Source organism: Micropterus salmoides, unplaced genomic scaffold, assembly GCF_014851395.1.
Source record: "Micropterus salmoides isolate LMB-PRFRI ecotype aquatic unplaced genomic scaffold, ASM1485139v1 Ms_hic_scaffold_11, whole genome shotgun sequence".
NCBI lineage: Eukaryota > Metazoa > Chordata > Actinopteri > Centrarchiformes > Centrarchidae > Micropterus > Micropterus salmoides.
Window position 1 is genome coordinate 4,120,392 of NW_024040152.1, and position 27,472 is coordinate 4,147,863.

General features: G+C 41.6%; 2 protein-coding genes across 6 annotated transcripts in view; both read right to left on the reverse strand.

The window, feature by feature from the left end:
- Positions 1-27,472, reverse strand: part of LOC119896995 (WD repeat-containing protein 87-like) — a 92,743-nt gene that overhangs the window by 22,261 nt on the left and 43,010 nt on the right. For 4 of the 5 annotated variants that reach the window (XM_038710498.1, XM_038710496.1, XM_038710494.1 and 1 more), the window contains 3 exons: positions 24,744-25,175; positions 11,627-12,058; positions 6,110-6,541 (listed from right to left, as the gene is read on the reverse strand). In XM_038710498.1, coding sequence (XP_038566426.1) covers positions 6,110-6,541; positions 11,627-12,058; positions 24,744-25,175 — 1,296 coding nt within the window. The remainder of the gene's footprint in view (positions 1-6,109; positions 6,542-11,626; positions 12,059-24,743; positions 25,176-27,472) is intronic. The other variant, XM_038710497.1, reaches the window with a different exon arrangement.
- On the reverse strand, positions 14,779-20,696 carry LOC119896998 (zinc finger protein 345-like). Its single transcript, XM_038710499.1, has 2 exons — positions 20,416-20,696; positions 14,779-16,897 (listed from the first exon to the last, which is right to left on the reverse strand). Exons 1-2 carry the CDS (start codon positions 20,585-20,587, stop codon positions 15,099-15,101), a joined length of 1,971 nt encoding a protein of 656 aa, XP_038566427.1. The 5' UTR covers positions 20,588-20,696; the 3' UTR covers positions 14,779-15,098.

Below are 27,472 nucleotides of genomic sequence, written 5' to 3' on the forward strand. Positions count from 1 at the left end.
GGCTAGCGGGGTCAGGCACGCCCTCAAACCAAGCTAGTCTGAGCAGAGGCCCTTTGGCTCCACTCACCTTTGTTTGGTTTTCCATTGTAGAAATGTTGCACCTGTACCTGCTTCCAGGTACTTTTTTTCGTATCACCTCACCTCCGTCGAGGTTCCAAGCGAGCTGAGGGATACTAAAATGTAACTTGAAAACAGGACAGACTGCTGATTAGTCAGAGAGAATATTCACTATTCCGTACTTGTATATCTTTTCGACCAATCAAAGCACTTTTACACTACATCTGCATTCACCAGTCATACACTGAGCCTAAGTGCTTAAACGGAAACTAACATTCACACACTGGCGGAACAGCTGCCAGGGGCAAATTGGGGTTCAGTAGCTTGCCCAAGGACACTTCGACACGCAACCAGGGGGAGCCAGGGATGGAACCGCCGACCTTCCGATTAACAGCCAACCCGCTCTACCTCCTGAGCCACAGCTGCCCCAGACCACTGCATTCACTGCATCATCATTGTGCACCAGACAGAGGCCAGCAACAGAAAGTTTTATATTTTAGTTTTCGTATGTAATTTCATCACTAAATCCACTTTTGAGGTGAGAAATCAGCTGTGTAGATTTCAAATATTGACAGTTTTACGAGAAGTGATGGCCGATCAAAAATGTGCTTGAATATTGTCGGAGTTGAAGAGCTCCGCAAGTGGCTGCGGGGGAAGCCTGTGTTGGTCAAACGGTCTAAAGGGGAGAGTTCCAGCGGCGTATGAGACACCGCCTAGGCCAAAATTCCATACTTTGCATTCACATTCACATACTCCCTTGCACATACATACATACTGTCATTTATAAGTATGTATGTATCCACAAGGTGAGTATTTATGTATGCACAAGGTTAGTATGTATATATTCGCGAGTTTAAGTATGTATATATGTGAGGGTGAGTATGTATATATGCGCAAAGTGAGTATGTATGTATGTGCAAGGTTAGTATGTATATATGCGCGAGGTAAAGTATGTATATATACACAAACTGAATATGTATGTATGTGCGAGTAAAAGTATGAATATATGTATATCAAATAAAAGCCTTAGCTAAATCAGTAAATGCCAATGTAGGTTTATTACTGGTGAATTAACTCTGGTGAATTATAGACTTGTCTGGATGAGTGGTGCAGTGGCAGAAAAATTGATTTCCATGCAGTAGGTCCCGGTTCAAATCCCAGCTGCCTCAGCTCAGCATAGAGAGGATGAGAGGGGTTGTCCATGATGGATTTCAGCTTCCCGCTTATTCTCCTCTCAGTCACTGCCTCCCCACTGTCCAGTTCCATTCCCACCACTGAGCTGGCCTTCTTCACCAGCTTGCACAGTTTGTTGGCCTCCTCAGGAAGAACAGCCACCTCTGTCCTTTCCTGTAAAGGGCCTCTGTGTTGTCTGTCCAGTCCAGTTTGTTTTTGAGGTGCAACCCCAGGAACTTGTAGGTGTCCACCATCTCTACTACTACTACTCTACTGCCGTATTACAAGAGGGGTGTGGGGCCTTGCTTTGAAAGCAAAACAAGTGATGGTTTATTACTGGTTTATTACTGGATGAGTGACGCAGTGGTAGAATAATTGTTTTGTATCAATGGGTGGTGATGGCGCATAGATAAGACACATACCTTTGGTGTGGGAGACATGGGTTCGATTCCCACTGTGACACCAATTGTGTCCCTGAGCAAGAAACTTAACCCCTCATTGCTCCAGGCGTGTGACCTCTGACATGTATAGCAATTGTAAGTTGCTTTGGATAGCGTCAGGTAAATGTCAAAAAACTGAATCTGCGCAAAAAGCAGATTAGTCCGCCAGTCATAAGAAATCACCTGTTATGGTCACAATTACATTTAGGAGGAAGAGGAACATTTTTAAAGAAAAACAAATTATTATTATCTACTACCACTACTATTATCCCCTTGAAAAAATGTAAAGAAATTGCTTATGCCTGGGATTTGAACCAGGAACCTACTGTATAAAAATCAATTTTTCTGCCACTGCACCACTCATCCAGATAAGTCTGTGGAGTTAATTCACTATTAATAAACCTTCACACGTTTCATTGGCATTTACTGATTTAGCTGAGGCTTTTATTTGATCAGTTCCCAGTCTGTGATTGGCAGATGCTCCTCCCTCACTACAGTGTTAAAGTTGTCACAGGAGTTAAAGTTGCTCTTTCTAGAACAGAAAATGCAGTATTTCCCTCCTCTCAGGGTTAATAAACTCAGCAGCAGCTCCTGTGGAGTTGAGAGGCTGACATTGCTGATTTTGCAGGTTTTCCTACTTACAAAGAATTAAGAGGTCTGTAATTTTTATCATAGGTACACTTCAACTGTGAGAGACGGAATCTAAAACAAAAATCCAGAAAATCACATTGTATGATTTTTAAATAATTAATTTGCATTTTATTGCATGACATAAGTATTTGATACATCAGAAAAGCAGAAGTAAGTAGCAAAGTCTGCAAAATCAGCAGTGTATCAAATACTTGTTCTCCTCTCTGTACATACTAACCTTGCACATACACACATACTCACCCTCACATATATACACTGCTCAAAAAAATAAAGGGAACACTAAAATAACACATCCTAGATCTGAATGAATGAAATAATCTCATTAAATACTCCTTTCTTAACATAGTTGAATGTGCTGACAACAAAATCACACAAAAATGATCAATGGAAATTAAATTTATCAACCCATGGAGGTCTGGATTTGGAGTCACACTCAAAATCAAAGTGGAAAACCACACTACAGGCCGATCCAACTTTGATGTAATGTCCTTAAAACAAGTCAAAATGAGGCTCAGTAGTGTGTGTGGCCTCCACGTGCCTGTATGACCTCCCTACAACGCCTGGCCATGCTCCTGATGAGGTGGCGGATGGTCTCCTGAGGGATCTTCTCCCAGACCTGGACTAAAGCATCCGCCGACTCCTGGACAGTCTGTGGTGCAACGTGGCGTTGGTGGATGGAGCGAGACATGATGTCCCAGATGTGCTCAATTGGATTCAGGTCTGGGGAACGGGCGGGCCGGTCCATAGCATCAATGTCTTCCTCTTGCAGGAACTGCTGACACATTCCAGCCCCATGAGGTCTAGCATTGTCTCGCATTAGGAGGAACCCGGGGCCAACTGCACCAGCATATGGTCTCACAAGGGGTCTGAGGATCTCATCTCGGTACCTAATGGCAGTCAGGCTACCTCTGGCGAGCACATGGAGGGCTGTGCGGCCCCCCAAAGAAATGCCACCCCACACCATTATTGACCCACCGCCAAACCGGTCATGCTGGAGGATGTTGCAGGCAGCAGAACGTTCTCCACGGCGTCTCCAGACTCTGTCACGTCTGTCACATGTGCTCAGTGTGAACCTGCTTTCATCTGTGAAGAGCACAGGGCGCCAATTTGCCAATCTTGGTGTTCTCTGGCAAATGCCAAACGTCCTGCACGGTGTTGGGCTGTAAGCACAACCCCCACCTGTGGACGTTGGGCCCTCATACCACCCTCATGGAGTCTGACCATTTGAGCAGACACATGCACATTTGTGGCCTGCTGGAGGTCATTTTGCAGGGCTCTGGCAGTGCTCCTCCTGCTCCACCTTGCACAAAGGCGGAGGTAGTTGTCCTGCTGCTGGGTTGTTGCCCTACTACGGCCTCCTCCACATCTCCTGATGTACTGGCCTGTCTCCTGGTAGCGCCTCCATGCTCTGGACACTACGCTGACAGACACAGCAAACCTTCTTGCCACAGCTCGCATTGATGTGCCATCCTGGATGAGCTGCACTACCTGAGCCACTTATGTGGGTTGTAGACTCCATCTCATGCTACCACTAGAGTGAAAGCACCGCCAGCATTCAAAAGTGACCAAAACATCAGCCAGGAAGCATAGGAACTGAGAAGTGGTCTGTGGTCACCACCTGCAGAACCACTCCTTTATTGGGGGTGTCTTGCTAATTGCCTATAATTTCCACCTGTTGTCTATTCCATTTGCACAACAGCATGTGAAATTGATTGTCAATCAGTGTTGCTTCCTAAGTGGACAGTTTGATTTCACAGGAGTGTGATTGACTTGGAGTTACATTGTGTTGTTTAAGTGTTCCCTTTATTTTTTTGAGCAGTGTACATACACTCGTGTATATACTCGCGCATATATACACACTAACCTTGTGCAGACATAAATACTCACCTTGCAGATACATACATACTAGTATGCAAGTATGTATGTATGTGCATGACAGTATGTATATGCGAGCGTGTATATATGTATGAGCAAGCAAAGTATTCAATTTTGGCCTAGACGGCTTCTCATAGAGGAGCAATAAGTAATGCACAGCAGAGGGTAGACTTAAAAGATGATGATCAAATGATGACATTAGTCTCTTAATATTACGTCTTTTTTATTATATTTAATAAATTAATATATTTATTAATATTGGCTATTTAAAAGAAATAGCTACAGAATGTCTGAAAGCCTCACTGCATTATGTTCTGTACATTTTTTATATTTTGAATTGTCACCTGCTGCCTGAATTTTGTGTTCCCCTAAATGAAGACTTTTTCACCATAAATTGAGGCAGAAAAGGCAGAAATGTCACCAGAATGCAGGAAATGAAGTCACCAATGCTTAAATCTTTCTGGGGGAGGACCCCCAGACCCTCATTTGAGTCATCTCCACTATTGAAACTAAACCAATGGTCTTGCATTTCAAGAAATCTGCCACATACTGCAAGAAAACAGTCTCTGGGTTGAGACACAGTTTCAGGAGGGGAATAGGTTTGGTCTCCTAATTTAGGCTAAGATGTTGAGATTGACAAGTATGCAGATAACAATAATTCATTATTGACCATGATTAATGACTTGGCTTTTCATTTATACATGCTAAAATTGTGAGTTTGCCAGCTGAACATTTAAAACATTCTTGAGGATAGGGGAGCAATGGCCATTAAGTGGCCTTTTTAGGGTTAGGGGCGCCGTTTGAATCTCGCCTAGGGCGCCAACATTGCCAGGGCCGGTCCTGTTCTTACTCAATCATTGGCTCACACAGTCATGTTGAAGTGCTTCGGGACACTAGAAAAAGCTCATCACTTCAACAAACTCTCAAGTGCAATCACATCAGTGGACGCAAAATGCAAGCTTGATGAATACTTAGTGGCTGTGTGGGCGGAGTCAGATATTAAGTTGGGAAAAAATGAGAAAGCTACAACTGGCCTTTCAACAGGGTTGTAAAAATAATTTCTCTTTGCAACTCCCTTCTGCTACATACCAGACAAGAAACAGTCAATACTCAACAATCATAACAAGGTAAACAGAAATAAACTATACTACATGGAGCAGTAATAAGGATGAATGGATTTTGAATTTAAGAATGGCTTGGTGGCCTGATGTTACAGTGTTTTAATATCCTACTGCTGCAAAAAATTTATTGTGAATTGGGTTCCATAAATAATGGTGCATACATTTGAATATTTCTATAAGCATTTCTGTACGATACGCCAAATTCACTGATACTGAATTATTATTTTATTAATCAACCACATGCTAAACACTCTTTCTGATGACGAAATGCGCTTAAATCTAAACACACACAATTCAGAAAAATTAAAACAGAAAACAATATGTAAAAAAATAAATAAAAAAATAAATAGAATCTCAAAAAAAGATGTAAAGGATTTCAGAGGGCCCTACTTGCAGTTTTTTTTGTTCAAGTAATTGATTTGAGTAAAGCTTTCCCCACAAATGCTGCAATGATGCAGCTCCTCACTTCTGTGAGTTCTTGTGTGTTTTGACCACAAACCTCTAGAACAGAATTATCTCCCAACATATTTAGCTAATATGCTGCATGGCTGTATACGCATGTTTCGCAAGTATACGGCTTCTCACCAGTGTGGATTCTCATAAGTGTTCTCAATCCTGAACTGGCACTGAATCTTTTCCCACAGGTCTTGCAAAGGTACGGCTTCTCACCTGTGTGGGCTCTCATGTGTACTTTCAAGCTACATTTCTGGCTAAAAGATTTTCCGCATGTTTTACAAACGTATAGCTTCTCAAAGTATTTTCCACATGTGTCACATTTGAAAGAGTTTTTACCTGTGTGAGGATTATGGTGAACCTCTGACATGGTAGACTTGTTTACATTGTTTCTGTGGCTTCTGCTTTTGTGATCTTGATTCTTTTGTTCTGGCTCTGCATCTCTAGTTGATCCTGAGTCTTCATGCTCGCCTCCTTTCTGATCTTGGCTCTCAGCTACATGACAGCTGTGAGAGAGGAGCTGGTGGTCACTTTTCAGTTCTGCTTCACTGTGGTCTCTTTCCTCATAAGTAGGAGTCAACATAAAGGTATCAGTCTCCTGCTTCAGTACAAGCTGCTCTCCCTCCTGACTGGTACAGAGTTCCTCCTGTTCCTCTTTAATCTGTGGAGGCTCTGGGTCCTCTTGGTCCAGACTGGAGTTCCTCTCCTGAATACAGAGCTGCTGGTCAGCCAGAACCTCCTCCTCCTTCCAGACATGTTGCTGTGGGAGCTCTGGAGGGACAGAGAACAGAAGGAACAGGTTACTACTGGGATGGGAAGTCAGAATCAGACGCTTTATTGTCAGGTTTGTGTACACATATGAGGAATTTGACTCTGGATTGTACAATGCTCACGATGTGCTTACTTATACAATCATACAGTAATAAAATCACACAAGCTACAGCATAGAGAACACATATATACACACACTATAAACAAAACAAAATAGATTGAGACAATACTGCAATGAGCAGAGTGCAAAGGATGCAGAAGTAAATTATTATTACCATTATTGTTAATGGGTGGATGTGATATACAGGTGCACATACACATGCAAGCATGCATGTACACATGTACACAGTGTGATGGAGCACAGTGCAAAGGATGCAGGAATAAATAAGTATTATGTGCAGGTGTTATATATGCGGTAGGTGGATTTGGTATACAGTATCTACAATATATGACACTATGAACAGTATGAACAGCTCTGAAATAGAGAATGATGAATAAATGGTAAGTGTCAGCCAGTAAACAGGTCTCAGAGTTACTGGGTTATTGCAGACGTTTCATTCACTGTTCATCAGAGTGATGGCTTGGGGGAAGAAACTGTTCCTGAGTCTGTTGGTTTTGGCGTACAGTGCTCTGTAGCGCCTACCAGAGGGGAGAAGCTGGAACAGGTTGTGTCCGGGGTGAGATGGATCCGCATTGATGTTTCCTGCACGTTTCCTGACTCTGGAAATGTATAAGTCCTGAATGGAGGGCAGGTTGGCACCAATCTTTTCTGCATTCCTGACTGTCCGTTGTAGTCTGCTCCTGTCCTTTTTGCTGGCAGATCCAAACCAGACAGTGATGGAGGTGCAGAGGACAGACTGGATGATGGCTGTGTAGAAATGGATCAGCAGCTCCTTAGGCAGGTTGAGCTTCCTGAGATGGCGCAGGAAGTTCATCCTCTGCTGGACCTTCTTGATTATGGTGTCCGTGTTGGGCTCCCACTTCAGGTCCTGGGATATAGTGGAACCCAGAAACCTGAAGGATTCCACAGCAGACACAGGGCTGTTGAGTATGGTGATGGGGGGGCAGAGTGGGGGAGGCTCCTCCTGAAGTCCACAATTATCTCCACAGTTTTGAGCGTGTTAAGCTCCAGGTTGTTCTGGCAGCACCAGAGAGCCAGCTGATTAAGTGGGGACTGCCACACTTTTCAAGGAAAAATGCCTAAAATAACATGAAAAATGAATCAGTAATAACTCCTCAACCACTTGGCCTAGATGCATAATTCTGGTCTCCTTTGAAGGTTCAGAAGCTAAGGAATATAAATCCACTGTAACTTAACATATTTATTTTACCATCACGGAATAAATGGAGTAGCTATAAAGGAAAATATATTTTTCATCCTTGCCTGCTAAAAAAGCCATATTTTTAATGCAATAAACCATCAAAACCATCGTAAGACAAATTGTAATGCAACTGAATATATTCTAATATGCCTGGAATGCAATTGTAGCTACAAATGTGATGACAATAAACTAAAATACAACAGTTATCAATAATTTAAAGAATTTACCAGGCGAATGTCCATATTTTGACAATATTTACTGTTTAAATGTTGACTCTTATTGGGAGTTATCTTTAAAACACTATTTCTGTCCATACGACCACGTTCCAAATAACATAAAGGTTCCAAAACTAAAAATAGTGAATATTGATTAACATTCCTGTGATCAAAAGCACACCCATGTTTTAAAGGCGTGTAGCGTGAGAACGGAACATCCCACAGTGATGGGGCATCGATCGACCTTTCATTTGATACCCTGGATGTCTATGTAACTACTATGAGTTGGCTACCAAACCACAAAAAAGAGTGGGTGTAAAAAAGCGGCACACTTCCTCTCTGCAGAAAAAAGGGAGAGAAGGCAGGCACACAACTCCCAGGCAATATGCAATATCCAAAATGGTGGCTGGAATTATTTTTGTCAACAACTGAGTTATTTTTGGACTCGAAACGGCGAAAACTGCAAAACTAAGTCAGTGGTGATTGTATATGCATATTCGCTCGTTTGTTGTTACTTTTATCCAGCTAATTAGTCTGTAATTTTGGTGATTTGAGTAATATGAGCTGTACAGCTGATCTCAGCGGGAGATTAGCTTTGGTTTGAGAGGACATGAGGATACACTGTGATTAGCCATAACTGGATGCTTATAACTGCAGCCATGTACAGTGATTACAAAGCCATTTATGTTGTGGTGTAGGCTTATTTAGATGCTTGATTGGTGTTTGGTGTGGATAAAAATGGTTGGTTTGAGCTTCTAGCCGAGCCTCCTAACTTCACAGAGGTGTGTAGCCTGAATAGGATAACAAAATACTAGGATCGTCCACGGATTTCCCATTTGCATTTTGTGCTAGGCCGACTCCTCACCGTCCCGGATGAGGCTGATGACCGTTGTGTGGAGTTTGACAGATGGGTCTCCTGGGGTGCAGTCGTTGGTGTAGATGGAGAAGAGCAGGGGGGAGAGCACACACCCCTGGGGTGCGCCAGTGTTGATAGTCCGGGTACTGGATGTGATATTCTCCAGCCTGACCTGCTGACTCCTGTCAGTCAGGAAGTCTGTGATCTACTGACAGGTGGAGGCTGGCACAGTGAGCTGGGTGGGTTTGGTGCTGAGGATGTCCAGGATGATGGTGTTGAACGCCGAGCTGAAGTCTATGAACAGGATCCTTGCATATGTCCCTGGAAAGTCGAGATGTTGCAGGATGTGATGCAGTCCTGCGTTTACAGCATCATCCACTGACCTGTTAGCCCTGTAGGCAAACTGCAGGGGGTCCAGCAGGGGGCCTGTAATGTCCTTCAAGTGGACCAACACCAGTCTTTCAGACTTCATGACGACAGATGTCAGGAAAAGAAATGAGTACCAGTATATTTTTTATTTAAACACTTTGGGATTTCATATAACCCGAATTCCTCGTATTTCTGTTACTAAAATAATCAAGCTTTACACACCTATCATGTATAACTTAATTTCGGGTTTCCAAACAATATCCAGCAGTTATCATAAAAAGGCTTGTTGACAAACTCTCTCAAACACTCATCTGAAGACACTGTTGCTTAATTACAAATGATTTAATTAGCGGCGCTAAAACTATACTAAAGTCTTCAAGTAAACTGAACTCACGCGGCTAAATCTGGCACTCGGTTTGTTTACTTTCATCACATCACACTGTGAAGTTCCGACAGTGGAAGTGCGGGAGCTTTTTGTTCCACTTTCATTTGTCGTCTTTCTTTGTTACTTTGTACATAATCATTTTGCACAAAAAAACAAAAAATCAGTGGTGGAAGAAGTAGGTCCAATGCGATGATTTAGATTCATTCAAATTGTTAGGTAAGTAAAAGCACAGAAGAAGGCTACTATTAGCAAAATATATTCAGAGTAAGGAATGTTTGATTAATCATTATGCAGAATGGCCCTAATGCCACATAATTATATAATATTTTATTAACTGATGTCATAACATGTGGAAAGCTGGTCAACATTCAGCTACGTTTTACCTATTTTACAACCTGTTTAAAAGTTATGTTAAGAGTGCATCTCATTATATAAGCCTGCCATAAGTTTTTAGCTTTAAGATAAGATAACTTCATTAATCCCCCGTAGGGGAAATTTCGGTTGACATAGCAGCACAAAGGAATATAAAAGAACAGGAGCAGTATTGTAGAAACAGTAACATTCAATATAGATATATAAATATATACACTGAAAACACACTATATGCGATCAATATACAATTAACATTTTACATAGTACGTACTACTTACAGTCAATATTAATTATTTACAACCAGATAAATGTCTGATACACAACAATCACAAAAAGGTAAACAGAAATAAACTATACTACATGGAGCAGTGATAAGGATGAATGGATTTTGAATTTAAGAATGGCTTGGTGGCCTGACGTTAGTGTTTTAATATCCTACCACTGCAAAACATTTATTGTGATTTGGGTTCCATAAATTATGGTGCATACATTTGAATATTTCTATAGCATATATTGTCCAGAAGATCGTGCAAAGCTACGGCTTCTCACCAGTGTGGGCTCTTCTCATGTGGACTTTCAAGCTACAATTCTGTCTAAAAGATGTCCCGCATATTTTGCAAATATACGGCTTCTCACCTGTGTGGGTTCTCATATGTGTTTTCAATCCTGAAGTGTCAGTGAATCTTTTTCCACAGGTCTTGCAAAGGTACGGCTTCTCACCTGTGTGGCTTCTTCTCATGTGGACATTCAAGCTACATTTCAGTCTAAAAGATGTCCCGCATGTTTTGCAAATATACGGCTTCTCCCCTGTGTGGACTGTCACATGTGTTTTCAATCCTGAAGTGTCACTGAATCTTTTCCCACAGATCTTGCAAAGGTACGGCTTCTCACCTGTGTGGGTTCTCAGATGGACTTTCAAGATACATTTCTTTCTAAAAGATGTCCCACATGTTTCACAAGTATACGGCTTCTCACCTGTGTGGATTGTCATATGTGTTTTCAATCCTGAAGTGTCATTGAATCTTTTCCCGCAGGTCTTGCAAAGATACGGTTTCTCACCTGTGTGGGTTCTCATGTGGACTTTTAAGTGACAACTCTGGCTAAAAGATTTCCCACATGTTTTACAAACGTATGGCTTCTCACCTGTGTGAGCTATTCTCATGTGGATTTTCAAGCCAGTTCTCTGTCTAAAAGATCTCCCACATGTTTCACAAGTATATGTCTTCTCACTTCTGTGGGATGTCATGTGTGTTTTCAATTTTGACATCTCACAGAAACATTTCCCACAGGTCTTGCAAAGGTACGGCTTCTCACCTGTGGGATATCGCATGTGGACTTTCAAGTGACTGCTAGTTCTGAATTCTTTCCCACATGTTATGCAAGAAAATGGTTTCTCACCTGTGTGGATTCTTATATGAGTCTTCAAATATGATGAGGTACTGAATCTTCTCCCACAGCTAGTGCAAGAATATGGCTTCTCACCTGTGTGAATTCTCAGGTGTCTCTGCAAATCTGACTTATCTCTAAAGTATTTACCACATGTGTCACATTTGAAGGAGTTTTTACCTGTGTGAGAATTATTGTGAACCTCTGACATGGTAGACTTGTTTACATTGTTTCTGTGGCTTCTGCTTTTGTGATCTTGATTCTTTTGTTCTGGCTCTGCGTCTCTAGTTGATCCTGCGTCTTCATGCTCGCCTCCTTTCTGATCTTGGCTCTCAGCTACATGACAGCTGTGAGAGAGGAGCTGGTGGTCACTTTTCAGTTCTGCTTCACTGTGGTCTCTTTCCTCATAAGTAGGAGTCAACATAAAGGTATCAGTCTCCTGCTTCAGTACAAGCTGCTCTCCCTCCTGACTGGTACAGAGTTCCTCCTGTTCCTCTTTAATCTGTGGAGGCTCTGGGTCCTCTTGGTCCAGACTGGAGTTCCTCTCCTGAATACAGAACTGCTGGTCAGCCAGAACCTCCTCCTCCTTCCAGACATGTTGCTGTGGGAGCTCTGGAGGGACAGAGAACAGAAGGAACAGGCTACTACTGGGATGGGAAAGAACAAGATGCAGTACCAGTATATATTTAAACACTTTGAATAATTATATAATATGCTCTGCTTTGTGTAACTATATGATGAAGCTTTCCTCACCTATCCTGTGTAACTTTACTTCGGGTTTCCAAACGATATCCAGCAGTCTGCGCTGACGATCGATCTCTTCCTCGTACTCGACGATAGTTTTTATAAAAACTCGGAATATTTCTTCAGCAGCAGCAGTTAGTCGCTCGCTGACAAACTCTCTCAAACACTCAACTGAAGACATTGTTGCTTAATGACAAATTAAATAATTAGAGGAGCTACGACTACAATAAAGACTTCCAGTGAATTCAAACACGACTAACGCTGTCGCTTGGTCAGTTTACTTCCGCTGGATGTCACATTGTTAAGCTCCGACGGTGAAAGTGCGAGAGCTTTTCGTTCCCCTCTCAAAATGTGTTTATTATCAGTAGCAAAGATGTACATCTACCTCACTTCAGTTCACAATGAAATTTGGTACTCCTTTTTCAACTACTACACTAGTCTTTGTTTTTTACTTTGCAGATAATAATTTTGCACAAAAACAAATACCTAGTGGTGGAAGAAGTATTCAAATTGTTAAAGTAGAAATACCACAGTGTAATTCACACTGGCAGTGCAACATAATCATATAACAATTGATGTTAATTACTTATACATTTACAATACATTTGTACATAGCAGCAAGTCAAGATTCATTTTCATCCATTCTATATCCTGTTGGATAGTTGAACAATGCATATTATTATAAAGCTCATTAATTATTTTTCTTAACCTGCAAAGTAGGGGTCACTTTGGATCACAATTGGATTCAAAATCGATTCTCAATTCAAAACAATTTCAGATCAAAAACTGATTCTTGCTTCAGTACACAGGGGTGCTAATCTCTGGATCTGCCCCAGTCCACTGTGTGCTAACACAGGCTGTGTGGCAAATTATGGCATGAAAGCAGCTCTGGGTGATGGCATGTGATGTGGGCCCGGGCACTGGTAGGGTTCCCGAAATACTTGATTCCATTGTAAGTATTTAATTGGAATTCTTATATAGCAATATAAAACACTGATGTCAGCAACCCTCAAATGTAAAATGTCACTCTTTAGTTCAGTTTATTTGCATAATCATGAAAATACAAATGCATATAATAGAAAAGACTTATTGCAGTACAGGAGAGAAAATAACTAAACACTAAAAAAAACTTTACTACTCACCAAAAACAAAACACAACACATATGGCAGGACAATATCTATATACACAAAGCACACAAACAGGTATAAACAGCAGTAAAAGAAAAATAACAGAAAAACTATCCTAGAATTAAGTTTGTTACCCTAAGTTACATTGTGTGTCATTCAAGTCACATGCAACACTTTCTAGAGACAGCTGGTCAGTCTGGCTGTAAAGAAACAAAATTAAGATCATGTGGACCTTGGGTTACCTAGAGAATGGATCACAGAGTTCGTTCTGATCAAGGCAGCTGAACAGAGAGGAGAGACAGAGTCTGACCTACTGTTTCAGAGTCACAGGATGTCACCTTTGGCTTACTGTAGCTCAGTAAATGACCCTTACATGACCTGGGGAAACCTGTGTGATATAAGCCTTACTGAAGGAGAAACTCCTTCACAAGTAATACAGTCACATGTAGGGAAACCTTACACTAAGAAATTGACATCTCATTTAACCTTCAGCTGAGATGTAGCTATACTGCAAGTTTTCCATTCATAGATGATGGATCTCCACAATGCAGAAAACACAGATGGAATCGTAGAAATTGATAATAAAAATGTTAATCAACTGTAAAACGCAGAATATCGTGGAATCTGCAAAAATGTGAAGGCAATTTATAAAAATCTGGGTTTCCACAGCACTTAAGCCAAATGAACAGAAAAAACCTATGCTGCTGCCATTCAGCGCCTCCTTCTTACTCAATCGTTGGCTCACACAGTCATGTTGAAGTGCGTCGGGACACTAGAAAAAGCTCATCACTTCAACAAACTCTCAAGTGCAATCACATCAGTGGACGCAAAATGCAAGCTTGATGAATACTTAGTGGCTGTGTGGGCGGAGTCAGATATTAAGTTGGGAAAAAATGAGAAAGCTACGACCGGTCAAGCTTTGTAAACTAGGAGGAGCATTGCCCACATGAGAGTAGCCTACGTCAGACCCACTTATCAATGTGTGCTCAGCAGCATATGGAGGCTGTCCTGTGAGAACAGATTCTCAGTAGTCAGGTAATCACCTATTTAATAGAAGACAACTTACAGTACATGTATTGCAACAATACATTCACTGTGAATTGTCCCCTATTAAATAGTATAACTAAATAATTTCACAGTACTTTCAAGGATTCAAAATTATTTTATTGTCATTTTACAACAGGGTTGTAAAAAGAAATTCTGTTTGCAACTCCCTTCTGCTACATACCAGACAAGAAACAGTCAATATACAACAATCATAAAAAGGTAAACAGAAATAAACTATACTACATGGAACAGTAATAAGGATGAATGGATTTTGAATTTAAGAATGGCTTGGTGGCCTGACGTTAGTGTTTTAATATCCTACCACTGCAATACATTTATTGTGAATTGGGTTCCATAAATAATGGTGCATACATTTGATTATTTCTATAAGCATTTCTGTATGATACGCCAAATTCACTGATACTGAATTATTATTTTATTAATCAACCACATGCTAAACACTCTTTCTGATGACGAAATGCGCTTAAATCTAACATACACAATTCAGAAAAATGAAAACAGAAAATATGAAAAAAAAAAAAAAAAAAAAGATGTAAAGGGTTTCAGAGGGCCCTACTTGCAGATTTTTTTGTTCAAGTAATTGATTTGAGTAACACTTTTCCAACAAATGCTCCCAACATATTTAGCTAATATGCTACATGCCTGTATTCGATCTTTTGTGCCGTGTCAAATTAGACACATCAGCATATATTGTCCACAAGATCGTGCAAAGCTACGGCTTCTCAGCAGTGTGGGCTTTTCTCATGTGGAGATTCAAGTTATTACTGTGTCTAAAAGATGTCCCGCATGTTTTGCAAATATACGGCTTCTCACCTGTGTGGATTCTCATGTGGACTTTCAAGCTACAATTCTGTCTAAAAGATGTCCCGCATGTTTTGCAAATATACGGCTTCTCACCTGTGTGGGTTCTCATATGCGTTTTCAATCCTGAAGTGTCACTGAATCTTTTCCCACAGATCTTGCAAAGGTACGGCTTCTCACCTGTGTGGGTTCTCATGTGGACTTTCAAGCTGCAATTCTGTCTAAAAGATGTCCCGCATGTTTTGCAAATATACGGCTTCTCACCTGTGTGGGTTCTCATATGCGTTTTCAATCCTGAAGTGTCATTGAATCTTTTCCCACAGGTCTTGCAAAGGTACGGCTTCTCACCAGTGTGGGCTTTTCTCATGTGGACTTTCAAGCTGCAATTCTGTCTAAAAGATGTCCCGCATGTTTTGCAAATATACGGCTTCTCCCCTGTGTGGACTGTCATATGTGTTCTCAATCCTGAAGTGTCATTGAATCTTTTCCCACATGTCTTACAAAGATACGGATTCTCACCTGTGTGGGCTCTTCTCATGTGGAGATTCAAGTAATTACTGTGTCTAAAAGATGTCCCGCATGTTTTGCAAGTATACGGCTTCTCACCTGTGTGGATTCTCAGATGTGTTTTCAATCCTGAATTGTCAGTGAATCTTTTCCCACAGATTTTGCAAAGGTACGGCTTCTCACCTGTGTGGGTTCTCATGTGGACTTTCAATTTTGTCATTACATGGAAACATTTCCCACATGTCTTGCAAAGGTACGGCTTCTCGCCTGTATGATATCGCATGTGGATGTTCAAATGACTGCTAGTTCTGAAATCTTTTCCACATGTTTTGCAAGTAAATGGTTTCTCACCTGTGTGGATTCTTACATGAACATTCAAATCTGATGAGGTACTGAATCTCTTCCCACAGCTGGTGCAAGAATATGGCTTCTCATCTGTGTGGATTCTTATGTGGTATGTCAAGTGATTCATCCGTCTGAAAGATTTTCCACATGTTTTGCAAGAATATGGCTTCTCCCCTGTGTGGGTTCTAATGTGGACTTTCAAGTGACTGCTAGTTCTGAAGTCTTTCCCACATGTTTTGCAAGAAAATGGTTTCTCATCTGTGTGGATTCTCATATGAACATTCAAATCTGATCTGTTTCTGGATCTTTTTCCACAGCTGCTGCAAGAATATGGCTTCTCATCTGTGTGACTTTTCATGTGTCTGTTCAATTTTGACCTATCTCTAAAATCTTTTCCACATGTGTCACATTTGAAAGAGTTTTCACCTGTGTGAGGATTATGGTGACCCTCTGACATGGTAGAGTTGTTTACATTGTTTCTGTGGCTTCTGCTTTTGTGATCTTGATTCTTTTGTTCTGGCTCTGCATCTCTAGTTGATCCTGAGTCTTCATGCTCGCCTCCTTTCTGATCTTGGCTCTCAGCTACATGACAGCTGTGAGAGAGGAGCTGGTGGTCACTTTTCAGTTCTGCTTCACTGTGGTCTCTTTCCTCATAAGTAGGAGTCAACATAAAGGTATCAGTCTCCTGCTTCAGTACAAGCTGCTCTCCCTCCTGACTGGTACAGAGTTCCTCCTGTTCCTCTTTAATCTGTGGAGGCTCTGGGTCCTCTTGGTCCAGACTGGAGTTCCTCTCCTGAATACAGAGCTGCTGGTCAGCCAGAACCTCCTCCTCCTTCCAGACATGTTGCTGTGGGAGCTCTGGAGGGACAGAGAACAGAAGGAACAGGCTACTACTGGGATGGGAAAGAACAAGATGCAGACATGCAAGGAAATGAATACCAGTGTACAGTGTTTCCCTTATATGTATTTAAGAGCGGCGGTGCTCTGCTGCTGAATTAAGACCATCACTACTAAAATTTTACACAATTATTAGAGCCCGACCAATTTATTGACCGGCTGATAATATCAGCTGATATGAGTGAGTATTAAAAAAGAAGCAGAGACAGATCCTTCAATTGTGTCATGAGTGTTGCAATGGTTTGCCCACCAGAGGGCGCTCTGCAGCTCCTCTGTTAACAAAACTAGGTTTGTCTTAATACATTCAACACTGCGCAGCGCTGACTTAACGTGATGCACGCTGAACTTAAAATAAAGCATGCTGGTTAGAAATTGTGTCAGACTTTCACCAGCGCTGCAAAATGTCACCGTCTCACATGACATTAAAACCCTGCGGGAGCAAGGCAGCCTCTAAGTCCGCCGGCCGCAGTTGCTTTACTCCGGCTGCACAAAGTTTTGAACCACACTTTCCTGGTCTCGCGGCATTTTTCTTTGCACATGCCGTGAGATCAGTCATTGATCTCAGCGCACAGTAAGCTGATGCAGGCAGACTGTGTCCGACTTGACAGCGCTGTTTTTATTCCCCGCCAGTTGCATGTAGCTCATGTTAGACCATCAAGTCGGCAAAAGCCAGCTGCAGTCACCTACTGCCTCACCACAAACAAAAACACAAAAGAAAACAATCAGCTTACTGGACTCTACCAGAGCACGTAGAAACAACACAGAGAGTGGCTTTGTTAGCACTGAGTTGGTCATCCAACGAAGGTTGAGGTCAAGGCAGAAAAACTAGAAGACGTTTCGTCACTCATCCAAGAGACTTCTTCAGTTCTGACTGACTGGTGAGGAAACTCAGCTATTTAACTTCTGTGGGATCGTTAGCTAGGATCGGTGATCAGTGTAGTTCACTTTTCCTCTTATAACACCTCTAACTCCTAACCTCTAACATGTACTTCCTGTGCTCTTCTTCTATCCCCTACAATGATCTTGTATTGATTGCACTTTTGTTAACTCTTACTAGGTATTTTCCCCATTGATGTGATATGTACAGTGAGCTCTTAATAGTATTTATTTCTGCTCTTACTAGACGTATTTTCAGTTGTAGATCTGTACATTTGATGCTCTGTTGATGCTTGTATATTGTTCCTCAAATGTAAGTTGCTTTGGATAAAAGCGTCTGCCAAATGAGTAAATGTTGTACAGTAAAGGGGTCTACTATCCAAATCATTTTCAAAATCTAAATATTGGCTCATAAATCGGCTCTTTTTAACTTTAATATCAGCATCTGCCCCAAAAAAAACATATCTACAATGCGCTACTAATTTTCACTCACACACTGTGCGAGCATGGTAACAGTCATTGCTTGGCTTTCTTCCTCTTCTCATTCTTCAAAGGACATCTACGCGACAGATGCTGTTATAAGAGTAGAGTAACTCCCAATCGAGAGTTTAGGGTGTAGCGAGTAGGGTATTGTTTAAAATTTTACAATACCAGTACCCTTAAAGTGATACCAATACTAATAGAGCACTTCATTCGATACCTTGCGTATTATGCCACCCTGTATTTCTATTGTTATGGACAAGCAAGGTGGTCTGTTTTCTTTTTGTCAAATAACTGTTGCATAAAAATATCGGGAAATTGTATCAGATTGCTCCTCATCGTAATTAAGTCACCCTCAGGGGTAGTATTATACGGGAAAGACTACAGCTTGGGAGTTTTTTTGTAGGCCTGTTTGAATGAGAGAGGAGGAGTGAAATAGTTTAGTGACCAAATGAGTTGTGAGAAACAACGTTCATTTTTTTGACATGTTTGTTGAACGTAAACAGAGATTTTTTTTATTTTATTTTAACTTTTGATCAATAAACTGAATTGAAAGATCCCCACGAGTGTTTTTTCCGTTAGTGGTGAGTTGCAAACCTCCATAAAGACAACAGTAAGAAGTATAAAACGAGTTTGAAGTCTGTTTAAACAAGCCACAAAACAACACTAAAGAAGCAAACAGAGGGAAACAAAGAGGCTGCACGTCCAGCGGATCACACCAACTAGGCCTACATCTGAAGCAGCCTGAGCTACAACAGTGACAAACATGCCTGAGACCGCAGCTGTTAAAATCACGCATTGACTCAGCACGTACAGGCCTTTTTTGTACAGTTTATGGTGCAGGCACATAAAGAAAAAAGAGACGTGCGCTTCTCTTTCCTTTGGTATGTTTCTTGCGTGTATGGCTGCACACAAAACCATACAAATAGTAAATTTTGCCATGATCTTGTTACAAAAAAAAAAAAAGGGTGGTGAAAAAAAAAAATAATCAAGTGGTGACGGCACATAGATGAGACACATGCCTTTGGTGTGGGTGACCTGGGTTCAATTCCCACTGTGAGACATCCACCATTGTGTCCATGAGCAAGACACTTAACCCCTAGTTGCTCCAGAGGCGTACGACCTCTGACATGTACAGCAATTGTAAGTCGCTTTGGATAAAAGCGTCAGCTAAATGAGTAAATGTAAAAAATATCGAATGAAGTACTTGCTTGACTGGAGATGTTTCGATACTACTCGATACAGGGCTGTTTCAAATCGATACCATAAAAGGTATCGAGTAGCGATACCGATCCCTAGTAGCAAGTGTTTAATTGTCCGAGTGGGGAGGTTTCCCAAACTGCTGGAAAAGTTTGCGCTAACAAACACCTCCCCACCTCTACAGACTGCGCACCTGAGCAGGAAAGGTAGGCTACGTCTTTTGGCTGCTATGCAAGTTAACAATAGGTTAATTTACAGAAAGTAACTGGTAACTGTATTTTATTACCACCTGCTTGTCCAATGTTGAGAACATCAGGTACAAAACTGGTGTAGCCTACAGCTCTGTCCTGTACAGACTGGTACATACTAAATCATTGTTCAGTTTTCAGATGAGTCTGAAAAAGTGGTTGTTAGGAAAAGAAAGGACAGTGTTGACCATGGAGGAGGTTATGCAAAAAAAAAAAGCAAAAATGAGTTAAAGCAAATGAGTGAGACGTTTGTTTTTAGATTTTAAAAGATTTTATACCTGCTCTAGCTTTTCCAACTATTTGTTCAGACACATGGCGGGAATAATGGCCTAATGTTGTGTGAAATTACATATTTTTCATTGGAAAACGTAAATATTTCTTGGGGGAGGACCCTCCAGACCATGATTAACACGACCACCAACAAAACATTTATCTAAAGCTCCAATAAAACTATGGGGAAACACTGAAATAAGGTATTCTAATGTGTCTCGCATGCTCATTTACACAAGAGCAATGCTGCTGAGACATGTTGTGTTGGGGTTTCATATTCAGACATAACTTACTACGTAAAACGCGCATCCTAGGGGAAACACTGTTATATAATTCAACACTTTGGATTTCATATAACTCGAAGTCCTCTTATTTGTGTAACTAAAATAATGAAGTTTTACACACCTATCCTGTGTAACTTTACTTCGGGTTTCCAAACGATATCCAGCAGTCTGCGCTGACGATCGATCTCTTCCTCGTACTCGACGATAGTTTTGTTCAAAACTCGGAATATTTCTTCAGCAGCAGCAGTTAGTCGCTCGTTGACAAACTCTCTCAAACACTCAACTGTAGACATTGTTGCTGAACTACAAAGGAAATAATTAACGGCGCTTCGACTAACGGTCCAACAAAGCCTCGCAGTGAATTCCAAACACGCGGCTAACGCTGGTGCTTGTACTGTCCACTTCCGCTGGATGCCACACTGTTATGTTCCGACAGTGGAAATGCGGGAGGTGTTCGTTCCGCTTTCAACTGATCGCAATTGATTATTCTTCCTGTTTCAGCCTCATTTTTTACTTTAACTAAAGCATGTACAGTAGATTGTCCTTTACAAAATCCACTTTTATATGTGCTTAGCAATCCTCCTTTTTCTAAACAGTGTCAAGCGAGATGTTAACACTATAGGCATGTAGTTTCCTGCATAGGGGTCTTTACCAGGTTTACCAGGAAGCAGTCAGATGCAGAGCACTTTTCCAACTACAGACATTACACCTTTTCTCCGTATCTTATTAAACAGGTTTAATATCATTTCCTAGTCTTCATCTTGTAATCGTCTAAAACATAGCATCACCTGACCTGGAGCCACATATCCACTTCCGTCTAGGACCAATTTTCAACTAATGTAGCATCGATCCATCACTATCCCTTTTCTTTGTTACATCAATATTTGCTCTTAAAATATCACTTTTCAGTTGCTTCTGTGTTTCATCTAAATGACTTTCACTATGTACACTTCTTACCCAGTTAAGACAGCTTTCTCCTTATTTCTAATTGCCAGATGTTCTCCACCTGTAAACACGGGAATTTTATCAGATTTTCTTTTCCCACTCATCTTTTGAATCATTGACCAAATGTCATCCCATTCTCATGTCATGCCAATGGAGGAGCAGAATTGCCTCCATGCATTTATCTTGGATGACTTGGGAGCCTTTTGGTTCAACTTTCAACTGATGGCATTTTATTCAAAACATGTTTATTATCAGAAGCATAGATGTACATCTAACTCACCTCATTCCACAAGGAAATTTATTTTGTACTCTTCGCTGAACTACTCATTTTAACTCACAGACATCTTTTTTGTTCCTTTGCAAATACTTACGCACAAAAAACAAGCAGCAGTGGATGAAGTATTCAGATTAAGTTGAAAATCCACAGTGTAATTCACAGTGCATTTAAAATGTTAGTTAAGTAAAAGTACAGAAGCAAATTTTCAAAGAAACATTAAATGAATCATTATTCACAATGACCTCTGTCAGTGCCACATAATTATATATTTCGTATTAAATATTGATATAGCATACCATTTAAAGTCACAGCTAGTGCCTATTTTATTTCCTGTAAGTTAATAATGCATGTAATTTATGAGTTCATTGTAGTTTTATCTTAACCTGCAAAATAACTATTGTAACTACACAGATGTCGTATACATACGTTTAAGGCCGTAAATATTTAATTGGACTTCTTACAGTATATGGTAATATAAAACAGTGATGTTAGTAACACATAAAATCTGATTTTGTAGTTCAGTTTAGTTTATTTGCACAATAATGAAAACTAAAATGAAACAAAATATAAAAGAATAGTAATTACAGTGCAGGAGAGTGACGAAGCATTAAAAGCTTATTCAGAGACCTCCCCCATTTAAACAAATGAAAAAACATATTATTAGTCATCAAAAATGAAACACAAACAACGCATATCAAAACAATATTTATATACACAAAACACACAAAGCAGCATAAACATCAGTAAAATAAAAAGAACAGAGCAAAACAAACCTAGAAGTTAGTTGACCTAAGTCATGTTGTGTATCATTCAAGTCACATGCAACACTTTCTAAAGACAGCCAGGCAGTCTGTCTAGAAACAAAATAAAGATCATCTGGACCTGGGGTTACCTAAAGAAAGGATCACAGAGTTCAAGGCAGCTGAACAGACAGGAGAGACAGAGTCTGACCTACTGTTTTAGAGTCACTGGATTTCACCTTTGGCTTACTTTGGTTTGTCTGTCTAACCTGCTAATAGCTTGTAAACTGATGCTCTCAGTGTTAGCTGCTTTTGTAAAAACACTACATGTTGTTGTGCTGCTGTATGTGTGCAGACTCTAAGCACCAACATCACCTGGTAACACATTACGCAGATTAATCACTCAACCAACATGTTTTCTGCATTTAAAATTCGGCAGTCGTGAATTTTATTGTAAAAATGTTCCAACAGGAGAAAAGCTGCAGACTCCTGTACAAGACTATTCTGCATTTCTGTCAGTTGTTGGGCTCATTGCAATTACTATCACTGTTTGTATTCTTAAGACTCATCTTCATTTAATTGTGCATGGGGTCACTGCATTTACTTATATAATAATATAAAATTGTATAACAGCCATTTGGTTTTCATATGTCTACATAAGGTATTGGGGGTTATTTTTACATTGATGCAAACAGAAAGTTAATTTTATTTTTGGTCTTGAATATAAAACTTGGTTTCAGTGTTTATCAGTACATTTTGATCATTTTACAGGACACATTTTGACCATTTAATTTTTGTGATCAAACATAAGAAAATGAACAGGCCTGTGTCTGCACATGATTTGTGAAAATGTTGTGAATTAGCCATTTTTAGCGCCCATAGTACCTCCACAGTTACTAGGCTACTTCCTTCTTGGATACAGCATCTGCCATTGATGTTTGCTTAGTAACAGAGAAGGGAGATGCAGTGTTTGCAGCTGGTATTCTCACCAGCATTATTAAATCTACATTTCCTTGGTAGTGTGTATTTTCCAGTCAATAGTATTTTCTAATGCATGCGATAACCTAGAATAAGTCTTACCAGAGCCTTCTAGATATACGCAGAAATATGTTTGCCTTGGGTGGGGGTTATCCCCCAAGAACATTTGATAACGTTAGATAAATTGGGATTATTTATAAAACATAAAACATACAGGCGGCTTTTGTTTTAGCTTGTTCGTGACAATTCGCAATTAACTTAACAAGTTATAACAACATTGGACATAGCATGTTGAAACATCGCTTTACTGCCTCCACCGCAGCCTCTATGCTGTGTGTGTGTGTGTGTAGGCTACCACTGACTGTTTGTACGAGCTGAGTTCAGCCCTCGGCCAAACACCCTGATTAGAGAACAGAGCAGCTGGCACGACAATTGTTTTTACGGATCTACATGATTGAAACGGGGATCTTTATCAGGCCGGAAAATTTGGGGGAAAAAATAAATCACAATCCTGATTTTTGTATTTGAAACGAACTTCCATGATTATTCCAAAACATCTATTATTTTTTCCTTTCTAGTTTTAACAATACTGTGATAATACTGATAACCGTGATAACTTTGGTCACTATAATCGTGTTACGAAATGTTCGTACCGTTTCTCCTCTACTTCCCTGTATGCCAGCTTCTGTGCCACATTATACACAAAGCTTATCTTTTTACTGTAGATCATACAAAGCTACGGCTTCTTACCAGTGTGGCTTTTTATGTGGACTTTTAAGTGACCACTAGTTCTGAAACCTTTTCCACATGCTTCACAGTTATATGGCCTCTCACCTGTGTGGATTCTTACGTGTGTTGTCAATGCTGAAGTGTCACGGAATCTGTTCCCACATGTTTTGCAAGAATACGGTTTCTCACCTGTGTGGATTTTCATGTGTGCTTTCAAAGTTGCAGAGACAACAAATTTTTTCCCACAGATCTTGCAAAGATACGGCCTCTCACCAGTGTGAGCTCTTCTTACATGAATTTTCAACTTAGTATTATCTATGAAATCTTTTCCACATGTTTTGCAAGAATAAGGCTTCTCACCTGTGTGGATTCTTATGTGGTCTTTCAAGTGACCCTTCCGTCTAAAAGATTTCCCACATGTTCTGCAAGAAAATGGTTTCTCATCCGTGTGTGTTCTCATGTGGACTTTCAAATAACTGCTAGTTCTGAAGTCTTTCCCACATGTTTCGCAAGAATATGGTTTCTCGCCTGTGTGGGTTCTCATGTGGATTTTCAAGTGACTACATGATCTGAAGTTTTTCCCACATGTTTTGCAAGAATGTGGTTTTTCATCTGTGTGAGTTCTTAAATGAGCATTCAATTCTGATGCGTATCTGAATCTTTTCCCACAGCTGCCACAATTATATGGCTTCTCATACGTGTGAATTCTCAGGTGTGTCTGCAATAGTGACTTAAACTTAAAGTATTTTCCACAAGTGTCACATTTGAAAGAGTTTTTACCTGTGTGAGGATTATGGTGAACCTCTGACATGGTAGAGTTGTTTACATTGTTTCTGTGGCTTCTGCTTTTGTGATCTTGATTCTTTTGTTCTGGCTCTGCATCTCTAGTTGATCCTGAGTCTTCATGCTCGCCTCCTTTCTGATCTTGGCTCTCAGCTACATGACAGCTGTGAGAGAGGAGCTGGTGGTCACTTTTCAGTTCTGCTTCACTGTGGTCTCTTTCCTCATAAGTAGGAGTCAACATAAAGGTATCAGTCTCCTGCTTCAGTACAAGCTGCTCTCCCTCCTGACTGGTACAGAGTTCCTCCTGTTCCTCTTTAATCTGTGGAGGCTCTGGGTCCTCTTGGTCCAGACTGGAGTTCCTCTCCTGAATACAGAGCTGCTGGTCAGCCAGAACCTCCTCCTCCTTCCAGACATGTTGCTGTGGGAGCTCTGGAGGGACAGAGAACAGAAGGAACAGGCTACTACTGGGATGGGAAAGAAAAGGATGCACACACGCGAGGAAATACCAGTGAAGCATATAAAAGTTAATGAAACAGTTTGAATGTCAAATAACTCGAATTTCTCTTTTTTGTGTAACTATAATAATGAAGTTTTACACACCTATCATGTGTAACTTTATTTCCGGTTTCCAAACGATATCCAGCAGTCTGCGCTGACGATCGATCTCTTCTTCGTACTCGACGATAGTTTTTTGAATAACTCCGAATATTTCTTCAGCAGCAGCAGTTAGTCGCTCGTTGACAAACTCTCTCAAACACTCAGCTGAAGACATTGTTGTTTAATTACAAAGGAAATAATTAGCAGCGCTTTAACTACTAATAAAGGCTTCCAGTGAATTCAACTCAAGCGGCTAACTCTCGCGCTTGTACTGTTTACTTCCGCTGGATGTCACACTTTTAAGTTCCGACATTGGAAGTGCGGGAGCTTTTCGTTCCGCTTCAACTGATGGCATTTTATTTATTTTTTTCTGTTCACTTCCGTGCATTGCTGCCTCCCACTGGTGATGAAGACAGTCTACATTAAAGCTATTCTTGACCTACAGTATATTTTTCAATATACAATGAAAAAATTATAAACACTTTTGTTTTTGCCCCCATTCATCATGAGCTGAACTCAAAGTTCTATTTCGTATAGGCTTCGCCCTCTAAGGCTATCGCTATTGGGTTTACCCCTTCCGCGCGCCTGCGCGGCACTGACAATTTTATTCTACACCCACCCACAGCGTGGGCCTCTCCTACGTCCGCACCTTGTATATATACAACGGTAAGGCCCAGCCATCAGCCCCATTTTTCTTCAGCACTGAGCTGTCTAAAGAGCAGAAGATTGTCTAAAGAAAAGACTTTCCAGCCGGAAAACAAGAAGAAGGATGTCTTTCAGCAAGCCGGCAAGAACGGGGCGAGTCGCTGCGGCATCTGCCACACGGGCTACATCGTGCTGGGTGATCTCCGTCCCCGCTGCGAGGCGTGCCTCGGACCGGAGCCCGCTGGCCGAGCGCTCACTCTTGGTTTGCAGTGCCCGTTCTTAGCCCTTCTGCCCCCCCGAAGAGTGGCAGCGCAGGGCGGATAGCTTTGCCGTTCAGGCAGAGGAGGTGTGGGGGTCCACCTGCTCTCTGGACGAAGCCCTCGATCTGCTGTTGACGGGATTAGGATGGCTCCACCCTTCCCATTCACGGGTCTCCAAGCAGCTCCGAGCTTCCCCCCTTCTGACCTCCGATGATGCCGGCCTCGGCGCTACTAGGCGAGGTAAGCTAACAGGGAGCTAATGTGGAGCTAACGGATAGCTAATGTGACGCTCACATGCGGTCTGCCTGGATCAGCCGACCAGGGAGACCCAGTGTGCCCACGTTGCTCCACATTAGCTGCAGCTAATGACATTTAGCAACCGGTTTCATTGCTGCTGGCCGACCCTCGTCGGTCAGAGCGGACCACTGGTAAGCTATGGGTTGAAAAAGAGCTGTGTGAAATCTTGTTGCTCCTTTTGTGGAAGTTCTTGAACAAATGCTGTCTGTGCCTGTCTCAGTCGAACCAGCCACACCAAGCACACATTTCCCACATTGTGAGCCAGCTGCTGTTAGCCAAGTGGCTAATCTGCAGCTTGAAGCTCAAAGCAACAAGCAGTACACTCTGTTCATGATCAGAGGTCCCTTCACACACCCCTCCCACACATTGGAGACCCAACAGACCCCTCTGACTGTGTGTGAAAGTCTCTAACGATGTGGCCCGCGACCCCCCCAGGCAGCGGAGCACGGAGGGCCCTGGTGGAGAGGGTACTGGCTCATACAGATTGACTAGCACGTGCCTGCCATGCAGGGAGGCGCTCCCTCCTGCACGGCGGAGTGTGCTGACACCCGTGACCCTCCCTTCCCGCCAGGTTGTTAAGCTCTCCTGTTCGGTGGAACACGGAGGTTGCCAGCATCCCCGCCCTTTGAGGGGGCCACTCCCCCATAGGTCGTGGCTGGGCATCCCCCCGAACCGTGACGGCGGCAAGGGCAGCAGAGTGGCTTCCCTTCAGGGCCACCAGGGCGCCTCATCTGCAGGTCCGACCACTTTCAGAGACGCTACTCGGAGTGGCTCGCTTCCTGCTCGATGCACAGATGGATGGACAGCCTGATCCGCTGCGATCACAGGCTGCAGTTCGCAACCCCCAACCATTCACTGGGATTGTGGAGACTGTGCTCTCCTCCTTGGCTTAGAACGTGACTCTCTGGGCGAAGCTTCAGGCATAAG